Here is a 14,613-nt window from a genome sequence, read left to right on the forward strand (position 1 = left end):
AAGAGTTAAAAATAGATATAAATATAATAAATATGTTATCCTTAACATTATCTAAACATGCACTATCTCAATGGAGAGAATTTTCTTATATAATGAATTCAAGGATAAAAAGTAAAAAAGAAAGACCACAAAATAACTTGGAAAGGGTATCAATTTAAGTGAATAATTTCCTAAGTCATATAGGCATACATGAAGACACAATACATGTTATTGCTTCCACTATTGATAGGATACATTAAATTCAGATGTTTACATATTAATTCAATCAAATACTAACCTTAGCCATGCTAGCATCCCCGTCTAAATCATAACGTGGATGTACTTTAGGGAGGGAAACTGAAATATGAAGTAAAATAAAATGAGAAAGAAAACTTTTTTCAAAAATCACTTTATCCTTTATAGAGCAAACACAATGTCTAAATTAAACATTAGTGGCAAAATCTGTAATGTAGTTTTCGTGATTAAAAAAACACTACTTCAAACAATAATGCTCATTCTCTAACAAATTACCTCAAATATTTCTAAAGAGTTTCATTTTTTCCTTAAATATACTCCAACACAATGAGTTCAATGCTTCTCTTTAAATCTACATCAAATCCCAACCTTCAAATAGAACTGAAAAATTCTGGGTGATCTATTTTTTTTCTACCAGTAGAATGAGTAATTTAAAAGATTCTAAAAATGCAGATCTAATTTTTCTTAGATTCTAAAGCTTGGCACAATGTTCTATACATACTGCACACAAAAAATATTTGCTGAAATTTATGATATAAAAGGTAATTTTGAGTGTTAGCAAAACACTTTTTAAAGAGAGTTACAGTGAAACGTATGACAAATGATTTTATCGTTTTATGAAACAAAATATTTGAAGTCAAATGATGTCTACAAGGCTTTTTCAATTTTACGATTACTCTCAACTATAGTAATTTATAAAATTTTAATATTTATGAAAGCTCTACACTAATGTCATCATCCGCTTTATAAAGATGACAATCATTTCTACAATGACAGATTTTGTGGATTTCTTTTTTTGTTTTTGAGAGAGGGTCCCACACTGTCTCCCAGACTGGAGTGCAGTGGTGCAATCTCGGCTTACTGCAACCTCTGCCTCTTGGGCTCAACTGATCCTCCTACCTCAGCCTCCCATGTAGCTGGGACTACAGGTGCAAGCCACCATGCCCTGCTAATTTTTGTTTTATTTTTTATAGAGACAAGGTCTCAGTATGTTGCCCAGGCTGGTTGTATTTTTCTAATGGCTAGTAAGAATGACAAGAAAAATCCCAACTTACTTTTCTCATATATTAATCCTATGGTATTCAGAGGTTCCCGGCTTACTACAAATATAGGGTTTTCCTCAGTAGTTTTAGGGAAATGCTGTGCCAGTCTTCCAGGTTCTAAGACTAAGCGTCGCCCTTCATAGATAAGTTCTTGATTTGAAGAAATAATTTTGGTTTGTTTATATACCAGTTCATGAAATATAGTAGCACTGTGTGAGAAAAATTCAAAAGGACACTGTAACTGGGGATAAAGTGAGAGGCAAAATATTTTTAATGAGTGCAACAACATCCATTTCTAATTCATATCCCTAATATCATAACCAGTCCATATAAACTTTCTTTGTTAATGTGGATACTACAAACTCCATTCCATATAACCTGTCCATACAGTAAGCAATTCTAAAGTATTTTTATGTTTGAATACCTGTGTAATACACAGGATTCTTAATATTTTCTTTCCTGTGTGTGTGTGTGTGTGTGTGTGTGTGTGTGTGTGAGACAGAGTTTCACCTTGTCGCCCAGGCTGCAGTGCAGTGGCACGATCTTGGCTCACTGCAGCCTCTGCCTCCTGGGTTCAAGCGATTCTCGTGCCTCACCCTCCTGGGTACCTGGGATTACAAGCGTGCACCACCACACCCAGCTGATTTTTGTATTTTTAGTAGAGACAGGGTTACGCCATGCTGACCAGGCTGGTTTCGAACTCCTGTCCTCAAGTGATGCACCTGCCTTGGCCTCCCAAAGTGCTGGGATTACAGGTGTGAGCCACCGTGCCTGGCCAAGATTATCAATATTTTCAAATAGAGAACCAACATAGCAGAGAGGTTTAGAGCACTGACTTGAATCAGATACTTGGGTTCAAATCTCAGCTCTTCCACTAACTTCCTATAAAACCGTAAGTGACTTAACTCCTCTGCACTGTTTCCTCATCAGTAAAATGGAAATAATAACAGTACCCACTCCACAGAATTGTTGGGAGGATTAAATGGCTTAAATACGTAAAGAACCAAGAATAGCACTTGTTATGTGACTATATGTTTGTTAAATACATTAATAAAACTAGGTATTTTCAAAATGATGCTTTGGGGGAAAAGACAGCTTCCCCATGAATAGATCAATGACATCAAAAGAAATGTTTCAGCAGTAATATTGTAATTTGGCTCTACAAGCCTCCACTGTGTGACCTTTCAAAAATTTTTTGTTTTTAATTTTTGTGTGTACATAGGAAATGTATGTATTTATGAGGTACATGAGATGTTTTGTTACAGACATGCAATAAGTAATAATCACACCATGGAGAATGGGGTATCCGTCCAGTCAAGCATTTATCTTTTGTGCTACAGAAAATCAAATTATATTTTTTTAGCTATTTTAAAATGTACAATTAAGTTATTATTAACTATAATCACACTGGGTGAGCTTTTTACAAAACATTTTGACATCACTGTAGATTCACATGCAGTTCTAAGAAATGATGAAGACAGACACCATATATTCTTCCCCCAGCTTCCCCCAATGGTGACATCCTGCATATAGCAAAGCATCACAACCAGTTATTAACATTGATACACTCAACTTACTCAAATTTCCCCAGTTTTACATGCAAGTATATGTATGTGTACAGTCATGCATTGCTTAATGATGGGAATAGTTCTAAAAAATGCATCATTGTGTGAACATCATAGAGTATATTTACAGAAAACTACATGGTATAGCCTTCTACACACCTAGGCTATATGGTAGCTAGCCTACTGCTCCTAGGCTACAAACCTGTACAGCATGTTACTGTACTTAATACTGCAGGCAGCTGTAACACAATTAGAAACAGTATTTGTATATCTGAACATATCTAAACATAGAAAAGGTACAGTAAAAATATGTTATTATAATCTTACGGAACCAGTGTCATATATATATGGTCTGTCATTGACCAAAACTTTATATGCAGTTTTATCACATGGGTAGTTTTTTTAATCACATGGGTGTAATGTGTTTTTGTTTACATAAAACAAACACTGATTATTTTTCCAGAGCCAGGTGCTTTAACCATTATTATGGTTAATAGTAACCATATTATCTGCATAGCGTTATCATAGGCAAATAACCATGCTAACGACGAAGACTTAGGCTTTGATATTTTAACATGGCAGGATAGTACACTTAGTAAAACCTGGCTCATTTATTGGTAGATGCCATTTGTGGTTATGTGATTATGTAACTTGAAAGAAGGCACAGCAATGAAAGCACTTTTGTAAAACTTACAGTTTAAGAAACAAGCTAATTTAACTATAAATTTTAGAATATCAATCCTTTTACTCCAAAAATAAGTGAAAAGGAATTTACTAAGCACTTAAATATAATTTTCCATGTGGGAAATGGGTGCTTTTGGTGAAGCTGAGGCATCTCTTCTATTTCTTTTCCTAACTTAAGAAAATATTATATAACAGAATATGTTGATACAAGAAGAAAATAGAGATACTTACGTATTATAGCTATGAATATAAATCTTATGAGCTGTCATTTGTTGTAGCGAAAAAACATGAATTATCATTCGGTGAAGTATATCACTAGTTTCTGCAAAAAACTGGTCAAAACCCCAACACTTTTCCTGATCTGCTTCAAGGATGTTTGCAAGAACAGGGGTAAGTAGAACCTGAAGACCCCTAAAACAGTATTGAAAAGTTACTTGACGAGTGAATATATCATATTCTGTCTAGGTTAAAAAATCATAATATTTGCCAGCAAATCAAAGGAACTGTCATTATTACTATATTAGATTAATTTTAAAAATTTAAAATCTGTCAACTTTTCAGAAAGCTAGGTAACCTTCATTTAATATCACTCATCAATGAATAAGGAATTATAGCTTTTCTTCTTCTAGAAATGGGGTCTTGTTATGTTGCCCAGGCTGAAGTGCAGCAGCTATTCACAGATGCTTTATGCATTGCAGTCTCAAACTCTGGGGCTCAGGTATCCTGTCTCAGCTTCCTGAGCAGCTGGGATTATAGGTGTATGCCACCGTGCCAAGCCCCATTACATTTCTGGTAGTTGTTTTCATGGCTGATTTGTAGTACTTAGAGTTCTTACTATTTAAAACAAAAAAATTATATCATATACTTTCTGGCATCTAAGCAATTTTTCTCAAAGAATTTATAACTTGGTATGCTAAAGACTGATTGGACAGATAAAGCCTGTCACCCTCCAGAAATATGCTGCAGTTCAGATCATCAGATTTTTTTGATTCTGAGTTTTGGCAATATAATTATTTATCAGCAAGTGTTCATTTCCTGAGCCCTTTACATTTTATCAGTTTTGCCTGAGATCCCCAAAATGAGTATTTCCTAAATCAAAATTTAACACAAATCACAATTATAATATTAAATTTCTACTCTCCAACACAATGAATTTCTCTTAGTAATCTAGTTACATGACACTTTCATTTTGGAAACTTTTTAAAATAACACACACAGAAAACTGTTAACAATAGTGGTTTTGGAAAATGATTTCAGCATTGGAACTCTTGGTTTAAATGAATTTTCACAGAACCTAACATATAAAATGATAAGTGATATTTTATTAGCTTGTTTTATATATTTACTTATTTAAAGTCATAGAAAAAGCACCCACAAGTTAAAATAGGTGTTAAGCCACTAATTCATAACCTGTGTCCAATTAAGGATTATATAACTACCACACTCAAGAAAAATGGAAGCTAATTCAGTAATCACAAATACTAAATACCGATGCATGTCTTGGCTTTATTTCCAGAGTGAAATACAAAATAATTTACTTTCTACTTTTAATTTCTTTTACCTTAATTCTTTCTTTGTGGTAACAGGATTCTTAAATGACAATATAATTTTTTTTATTTCTGTCTGTGACATTAAACAAGACACATACGAACATTTGAAATGCTAAAAAGTACAAAAAACTATTATTTCTCACCCTTTGAATAATTTGATTTTTTAAAAATGAAGATAACACTAAATCTCTTCATTGTTTGCTTTTTACAACTCCAGTTGAGAAATTTACTCATATCCAATCCACTATTCGTTATCCGTCAATATGGAGGTCATTACAAAAGATACTAAGGTCCTGAGCAGGATCCCCACACTGGGAAGAATTCCAAGACCAGTGATTACCAATCTCAAAAATGTATGCCCTGTGTCCTAATGAAGATCTGGGGAAATTATTCATATAGCACAGAATAAATCTTTTCACCACCACAAAGACAAAAATCGTTTATCAAAGCATATGCTTTGACAATATCTAATTAAAATAAAATCAAACTACACTTCAGTATTTGAGTATCTGTGGCTTTAGGCAACAAAGATTTCAAACACCAAAGTGCAAAAGATGAGAATTAGGTACACCATACTTACCGAGAAAGACTGCAAGAAACAGGCATGTCTCCACTCCAGTCAATTGGTCCATTTTCTGCTTTCTGTACTCCAGATATTGCACCAGAAGGCTTTCCTGTAATTATTTTATACCTTGGGAGGAACAAAAGCAGAATAAAATAAGCAGTTCATTTTTGCATGACTTATTAATGGGCTTTGCAAAAGTATTTCCTCAATTGCACCTACAATTATCTACTAGATGAAACTTTGTGACTGATGCTCACAGGATCCATAAAACAATCAAAATACTTTGAATCTGACTGACTGAAGTACAATAGTGGTTGTACAGTTATTTATATATGCCATAATTAATTTTCATTTGAGATCTCACAGTGCTTTATAACAGCATCTTGATGTTCACAACAAAAATATTAATTTTTCCATCTGAAAAAACCGAGCAAACAGAAAATAAGTTATGTCACAGAATGTCTCTAGACCATGAAAAAAAGCATATAATCCCTCTTACCTATATTATCCAAAGTCACAACTAAAGTTTCGGCAGAATGAATAGCATTCTTTAAAACAAAAAAGATAAAACTATACTATACAGAGCACAGTATCAGATTCTTTGCACACTGGAAAACACGCATTTGCACATTTTGGAAAAAGCACATTTGTTTAACATTAAAGTAAATGTGCTTTAAGCAAATCAATTATTTTTTTAAAAATAGAACAAACCACCACAACTGATTTAGACCATTTGCTGCTTCCTCAGCAATGGCAGCCAGGATTTCTGCCTTAAGAGATTTTTCAAAGAGGAAATTAATGTGAAAAATAAGGTGTGTTCATGTGAGAACTATCTAAGAAGTAAGTGCACATGTGTGGGATTAATGCAAAAGAGAAGTGAATAGAATAAATGGCAAAAGTCTTAAGGGAATGCTTACAAGTTTTAAAAAAGTTTAATTTTGATAAGATCCACATATAAGTACATTCATAACATGCAAATGAGATGCTGAGGAATCAGCACTACTATAATGCTGGATGAATACATCTTTCATTAGTAAAGTAAAACAATTATTATTACTGAGTACTTCAATCACCTCTGAACATTCCTTAGCATCAATGTTCATAAAAAGTTGAGTTTCTGTGCTAATAAAATAAAATTCTTCTAATGGTATCTCTGCCCACAAGGGTGTCAGATAAAATCATCAGGTATTCCTAGCTGCTTATGAGTCACATGTTTCCTTTATTAGGGAGCAGCACACACTTTTATTTAAACCATTTTTAGGGCAGCAAGAAATGCTGACATTGCTTTAAATGCTGATACTATCTATGACGAGAAAAGTATGATTAACTGTTAGGCACAATTTACGTGTAATGAGAAAAACACAAATTATCAGTTTTTGTTAATGAACAGATTTCATTAAAAGGGCAATGACATAAAGCAGGCTCAATAGGATGCTATGCCAAAATCATCAATACAGTTAAATAGGTGTCTTCTTCCCATAAATATGTACACTGTCCTTGCTGGAAAACATTTAAATACCCAAGTTATAGAAAAAGTCATTGTACCATCTGAATTTGTTTTACTTCCTCCAACCAACAAAAGGAGAAACATGCTTCTCCCTCAATTTTTTGAGAAGAGATTAGATAATTATATTTTTACAGTTGTGATTATTACTTTAAGTCATGTTTACTTCATAAAAGATAGGGCCAGGCTGAGCGCGGTGGCTCATGCCTGTAATGCCAGCACCTTGGGAGACCAAGGCGGGGGGCAGATCACTTGAGGCCAGGAGTTCAAGACCAGCCTGGGCAACGTGGTGAAACCCATCTCTACTAAAAATACAAAAATTAGCCAGGCATGGTGGTGGGTGCCTGTAATCCCAGCTATTTCGGAGGCTGAGGCAGGAGAATTGCTTGAACCTGGGAGGTATAGGTTGCAGTGAGCTGAGATCGGGTCACTGCACTCCTGCCTGGGCAACAGAGTGAGACTGTCTCAAACAAAAAACAAAACAAACAAAACAAAAGGTAGGGCCAAATATATAAAGGTCTGAGAAATATGTTAAGACCTAAAAGAATAGTTGGACAGGTTAGGCTGTCAGTGGTTGTTATCCATTCACTAAACTCAATATTCTTCACATCATAGTTTTATGTGTATGTGGTTTGGCCTTCTCATGAAACAAGGTTATTCACTAATGTCTTTTAAAATAAAAAGAAGTGTGGTCAATTATGGATTATTTTTATAATTAATTTCACATCTAGAAATCCATCTCTTCCTTGGCTTACAAAAAATGACTTTACACACAATAATTGTTTCATAATAATTATGGCAATACATTCAACAAACTAGGCACAGAAGGAACAAATCTCAAAATAATAAGAGCCATCTATGACAAACCAATAGCCAACATCATTCTGAATGGGCAATTCCCCTTAAGAACTGAGACAAGACAAGGATGCCCACTCTCACCACTCCTACTCAACATAGTACTAGAAGTCTCAGCCAGAGCAATCAGGCAAGACAAAAATAAAAGGCATTCAAATAGGAAAAGCGGTAGTCAAATTATCTCTCTTCACTGACAATATGATTCTAAACCTAGAAAACCCTAAAGATTTTGCCAAAAGGCTCCTAGACCTGATAAATAATTTCAGCCAAATCTCAGGACACAAAATAAATGTACAATGATCAGTAGCATTTCTATACACGGATAAAGCTGAGACTTTATCAAGAACACAATCCCATTTACCATAGCCACACACAGACACAAAAATACATAGGAATACACTTAACTGAGGAGTTGAAAGATCACTACAAGAACTAACACTGCTGAAAGAAATCATAAATGACACAACAAATGGAAAAGCATTCCACGTGCATGGGTTGGAAGAATCAGTATCATTAAAATATCCATACTGTGCAGAGCAATCTACAGAATCAATGCTATTCTTATCAAATTATCAATGTTATTTTTCACAGAATTAGAAAAAACTATTCTAAATTCATATGGAACAAAAACAGAGCCTGAATAGCCAAGGCAATCTTAAGCAAAAAGAACAAAGCTGAAGGCATCATATTACCTGACTTCAAACTATACTGTAGAGCTACGGTAACCAAAACAGCATGGTACTGGTACAAAAACAGATACACAGACTGATGGAACAGAATAGACTCCTAAAATAAAGCCACACATCTACAACCAACATATCTTTGACAAAGTTGACAAAAATAAACAATGAGGACACCCTATTCGATAAATGGTGCTGGGAAAACTAGCTAACCATACGCAGAATAAAACTAGACCCCTACCTCTTACCATATACAAAAATTAACTCAAGATGAATTAAAGACTTAAATGTAAGACCTCAAACTACAAAAATTCTAGAAGAAAATATAGGACATACTCTTCCATACATTGTCTTAGGCAAATAATTCATGATGAAGACCCCAAAATCAAATGCAACAAAATTAAAAATAGACAAACAAGACTTAAGAGCTTTGGCACAGCAAAAAGAACTCTCAACAGAATAAACAACCTACAGAATGGGAGAAATTATTTGTAAACTATGCATTTGACAAAGGACTAACATCCAGAATCTATAAGGAACTTAAATGAATCAACAAGAAAAAAACAATCCCATTAAAAAGTGAGCAAAGGATATTAACACACTCTCCTCAAAAGAAGACTATGCGCTGGGTGTGGTGGCTCACACTTGTAATCCTAGCACTTTGGGAGGCCGGTGGGTCACGAGGTCACGAGATCGAGACCATCCTGGCTAACATGGTGAAACCCTGTCTCTACTAAAAAATACAAAAAATTAGCCAGGCATGGTGGCACGCGCCTGTAGTCCCAGCTACTCAGGAGGCTGAGGCAGGAGAATGGCGTGAACCTGGGAGGCGGAGCTTGCAGTGAGCTGAGATCGCATCACTGCACTCCAGCCTGGGCGACAGAGCGAGACTCTGTCTCAAAAAAAAAAAAAAAAGAAGACTATGCAAGCTGCCAACGAACATGAAAAAGCCACTAATCATCAAAGAGATGCAAATCAAAACTGCAGTGAGATACCATCTCACGCCAGTCAGAATGGCTATAAAAAAAAAAAAAAAAAAACAGATGCTGGTGAGGTTGTGGAGAAAAGGGAATAATTATACACTATTGGTGGGAATGCAAATTAGTTCAGCCCCTATGAAAAGCAGCTTGGAGCTCTCAAATAACTAAAAATAGGACTATCATTTGACCCAGCAATCCCATTGCTGGGTATATAACTAAAGAAAAATAAATCATTCTACCTAAAAAGACACATGCGCTTGTATGTTTATCCCAGCAGTATTCACAACAGCAAACACACAGAATCAATCTAGGTTCCCATCAATGGCAGACTGGATAACAAAAATGTGGTACATATACACTGTAGAATACTATGCAGCCATAAAAAGAATGAAATCATATCCTTTGCAGCAACATGGATGCAACTGGAGACCTTTATCCTAAGTGAACTAATGCAGAAACAAAAAACCAAATACTGTTACGTTCTCACTTATAAGTGAGAGCTAAATCTTGGCATTCACAACTTTTCCATCTGTGCTGTGGAGCCCATCGTATTGTCTCGCCAATTCCAGAAATCAATTCTTGTAATTATCCCACTTATGTAATGCATCAAAGATGGACATAAAGATGGAAACAACAGACACTGAGGACTCCAAAAGTAGGGAGGGAGGGAGACAAGGGCCGAACACTTCTTATTCGGTACCATGTTCACTATCTGGGTGATAGGATCAATAAAAGCTCAAACCTCAGCACTACACAATATACCCTTTTAACTAAACCTCACATATACCCTCTGAATCTAAAATAAAAATGGAAATTAAAAAAAATTGTGACAATACATAAATGTATATACATTATACTAGTAAAATATATTAAGTGTTTGCCCCAAATCTGCAACACTGGAAAAAAAAAGTTTAATGTTACATTACTGCCAAAATGTTATTTTTAATTTTCTTTCATTTATTTATTTAGAGATAGGGTCTCACTCTGTCACCCAGGATGGAGTGCCGTGGTGCAATCACAGTTCACAGCAGCCTCAATCTCCCGGGCTCAGGTGATCCTACCACCTCAGCCTCCTGAGTAGCTGGGACTATGGGAGCATATCACCACCCCTGGCTAATGTTTGTATTTTTTTGTAGAGACAGGGTCTCACTATGTTGCTCAGGCTAGTCTTGGAACTCCTGGGCTCAAGCTATCCTCCTCCCTCAGCCTCCCAAAGTGCTGGGATTACAGGCGTGAGCCACTGCACTTGGCCCAAAATGTTATTTTTTAAATGGTAAAAGGAATCAGTTCACTTTAGGGTAAGACTGATGTTTGTTTTAGATCTGGTAATGATTCTAATACTCCACAGAACTATATATTTTTTTTCAGTTGCATGGGAGAAAAGTGCTGACAAGTATGCAGAGTGAAATAAACAGTGTGCTGAAATAGTCTAGAAAGCAGTACATTTTTAGTGATGGGCCAAAGACTGAATACCATTTATACTGTGTATATAAGATATTTAAACGTAAATATCTTAAACATAAAATTATGCATACTTTTATGAGGCTACATTCTTTTTAAAAACCAGGTAGCTTAAAATGTCAGAAATGACTGTTAAATCAATTTTCATTAGCATAAACCACTAACAATAAGATGAACCAAGATAGAAATCATTTTTTAAATGCTTCTCTGATTTTAGATCGGGAAACCACTTACATCACTTCTTTATTCCTACGAGGCCCTTCAAAGGGTCTAAATGGCAGTGATCCAGTAGCTGCATGGTAAAATGTTACCCCAATGCTCCAAAGATCAACTGTTGCTCCATATTTCTTCTGATGATCTTTTCTTAGCACTGCTCTCTCATACATATCAGGGTGCTAAGATTAAAAAAAAAAAAAGAAAAAATCTATGAACTTGTGACCCATTTCATTATACAAACAAATGGATACTCAATAATGCTTAGAAATTCTATTTTGTTTTCCTAATAACTTCACTTTCCCAATCTGAAAAGACTATTTCACATCTTCCCCTCCCTCCTCAAACCTCCACCACCACCTACTTTGATTCTCAATTTTGATGACCCTGCTTCATAATTTAATGTGGAAATGGAAGGAATCAGACCAGCACTCCCTTATGTCCTTTACCAAATATAACCTACCTGAATCTGTGTCCGTTTTCTTTTTTTGAGATGGGGTGGAGTGCAGTGGCTTAATCTCGGCTCACTGCGACCTCTGCTTCCCGGGTTTGAGCGATTCTCTTGCCTCAGCCTCCTGAGTAGCTGGGACTACAAGAGCTTGCCGTGATGCCTAGCTAATTTTTGTATTTTTAGTAGAGACGGGGTTTCACCATGTTGGCCAGGCTGGTCTTGAACTCCTGACCTCAAGTGATCCTTGAGGACCTTAAGAGCCTTGGCCTTTCAAAGTACTGGAATTACAGGCATAAGCCACTGCACCTGGCCAATCTGTGTCCATTTTCCAGGCCTACTTTCCAGTCACAATGGAACTGCGCCTATACATGGCCAACTTTTCCATCTGTGCTGTAGAGCCCATCATATCATCTTGCCAATTCCAGAAATCAATTCTTGTAATTATCCCACTTATTTAATGCAGCAATGTTTCCCTCTGTTCTGATTCATTACTTTCTGCTTACAAACATGCTTTAATATCTCCCATTTTAAAAGATCTCCAAATTGACCACAGAACTCCTTTCAGCAATTACCCAATTCTCTGCTTCCCACCACAGCAAAATTTCTCAGTACAGCTGTCCATGCTTATTATAACTACCTTACTCCCTCATCTCCCATTCAGACCTAATGTATTAAATATCATATGTATGCTTTAACTTCCAAAACTACCTTGGGCCCTGAGCTTCAGATTCATACATCCTACTGTTCTCTCGATGTCTAAAAGGCAGCTCAAGCTTAACATATCCAAAATTGACTCTTGGTCTTCCCACTTAAACTTGTTTCCTCCTAAACTTTAAGTAAACAATACCACCACATATCTAGCTGCTCACACCCGAAACCTATCAGGCAGCCTTAATTTCTTTGCCTTATCCCTCAAATGCAATCTGTCAGGGTAAGCACATTTAATTTAACGAAATTAAATTCTCTAGAATCAATTCAGAGGACTAACCTGACTGGGTTCACTGGGGATCTACTGACATTAAACACACATCCTTACACATAGGAGACACTACACCAAGCTTGTCCAACCTGCAGCCTGTGGGCCACATGTAGCCCAGGACAGTTTTGAATGTGGCCCAACACAAATTCATGAACTTTCTTAAAACATTGAGGTTTTTTGCGATTTTTTAAAATAGCTCATCAGCTATCATTATTTTATGTGTGGCCCAAGACAATCTATCATATTTTATATGTGGCCCAAGACAATTCTTCCAGTGTAGCCCAGGGAAGCCAAAAGATTGGACACTCTGCACTATACCATAGTCACTGAGAACAGATGGAGCTTCTAAGAAATTGTTTAGGAGCTTACAGAACCTAACAGATATTCTGATGGACATTTTGTTCTGCAGAGAATAACCAGTGGTCACACACAGCATGGCCTCCTCCCATCTGCCTTCATGAAAGTTATACGCTGGCAACTTGAAGATTTTTGGAAGATAAATCTTAAAAAGTGTAATGGACCAAAGTACAGTTACCACCGAAATGATCCCAAACCAAAACAATTCCTTATGACACTGTGGGATTTAGCTACGGCCCAGGGAACTGGGTACCAGTGTAGGAAATGCTGCTGGGAGGGGCTTCTAAATGATGCAATCTGTGACTCTCACTCCCAAAGGATCACAATCTCTGATTTCTGGGGGTCGGGGTGGCGGGGGGGTGCTGGAGATGGGGGTAGGAAAAAGACTCTTTTGAGAAATACATTTTAATGAGAAATCAGAATGCAGACAAGTATAAGACCTGGGTATAGACGTGAGTGTCCAAATATATGCCTACTAGATATATGGGATCTCAGTGGCTTTGCTGGTTCTGTAGCACAGCACATGAAGTGATTATTGTCGAAAGAAGTGATTGCCAAACCTTTGACCTAGCAGCTGGTACTTAGTGTGTAAATGGTGTCGTGAAGAGGCCAAGGGCACCTGGATATGTCTTATGCCTTCCGGAATATAAAGCCTCCTGGGAAGAGGAGACACAGTGATTCCAGAAGGAGACAAAGACGGACCTCCTCACAAGGTGCAATAATATATTGCCTAATTGGTATAGCTGGAAGCTATTCCCTGGGAGTGATTAACTTGGGGTGGCTTGACACATGCTGGTCTGACACATTTGTGCCCACTGGCTCTGTCCTGATGTGCTACTGGCTTGGTGTTACTGGGCCTGGGCTATTGCATCTGGGAGAAGAGCATAAGGATAAAGCTACTCCAAGGTTTTCAGGATTATATTACTGAGATGATACCCATCATATTAAAAACAGTAGAAGAGACAGGGTGTGGTGGCTCACATCCTGTAATCCCAGCACTTTGGGAGGCCAAGGTGGGAGGATCACTTGAGGTTAGGAGTTTGAGACTAGCCTGGCCAACATGGTGAAACCTCATCTCTACTAAAAATACAAAAATTAGCTGGGTGTAGTGGCACACGCCTGTAATCCCAGCTACTTGGGAAGCTGAGGCAGAATTGCTTGAATCCAGGAGGTGGAGGTTGCAGTGAGCTGGGATGGCACCACTACATTCCAGCCTGGGCAACAGAGTGAGACTTTGTCTCAAAAATATATATATACACAAAAATATTAGCCAGGTGTGGTGGTGTGCACCTGTAACCCCAGCTATCTGGGAGGCTGGTACATAAGAATCACCTGAACCTGGGAGATGGAGCTTGAGTGAGCTGAGATTATGCCACTGCACTCCAGCCTGCGTGACAGATTGAGACTCTGTCACAATAACAACAACAACAAAAACAAAAAACAGTAGAAGAATGTTTTCTTTGGACTTTAACATACAAAAGAGAGAATTTAA

General features: G+C 36.8%; 1 protein-coding gene across 3 annotated transcripts in view; it reads right to left on the bottom strand.

Moving 5' to 3' along the window:
* The window catches only part of TBK1 (TANK binding kinase 1), a 54,733-nt gene that overhangs the window by 21,806 nt on the left and 18,314 nt on the right, over window positions 1–14,613 (bottom strand). For all 3 annotated transcript variants that reach the window (XM_058426437.1, XM_032173157.2, XM_058426436.1), the window contains exons 6-10: window positions 11,356–11,516; window positions 5,657–5,767; window positions 3,758–3,937; window positions 1,290–1,486; window positions 278–336 (exon numbers count right to left, since the gene is read on the bottom strand). In XM_058426437.1, coding sequence (XP_058282420.1) covers window positions 278–336; window positions 1,290–1,486; window positions 3,758–3,937; window positions 5,657–5,767; window positions 11,356–11,516 — 708 coding nt within the window. The remainder of the gene's footprint in view (window positions 1–277; window positions 337–1,289; window positions 1,487–3,757; window positions 3,938–5,656; window positions 5,768–11,355; window positions 11,517–14,613) is intronic.

The sequence above is a fragment of the Hylobates moloch genome, unplaced genomic scaffold (assembly GCF_009828535.3).
Source record: "Hylobates moloch isolate HMO894 unplaced genomic scaffold, HMol_V3 SCAFFOLD_13, whole genome shotgun sequence".
Classification (NCBI taxonomy): Eukaryota; Metazoa; Chordata; class Mammalia; order Primates; family Hylobatidae; genus Hylobates; species Hylobates moloch.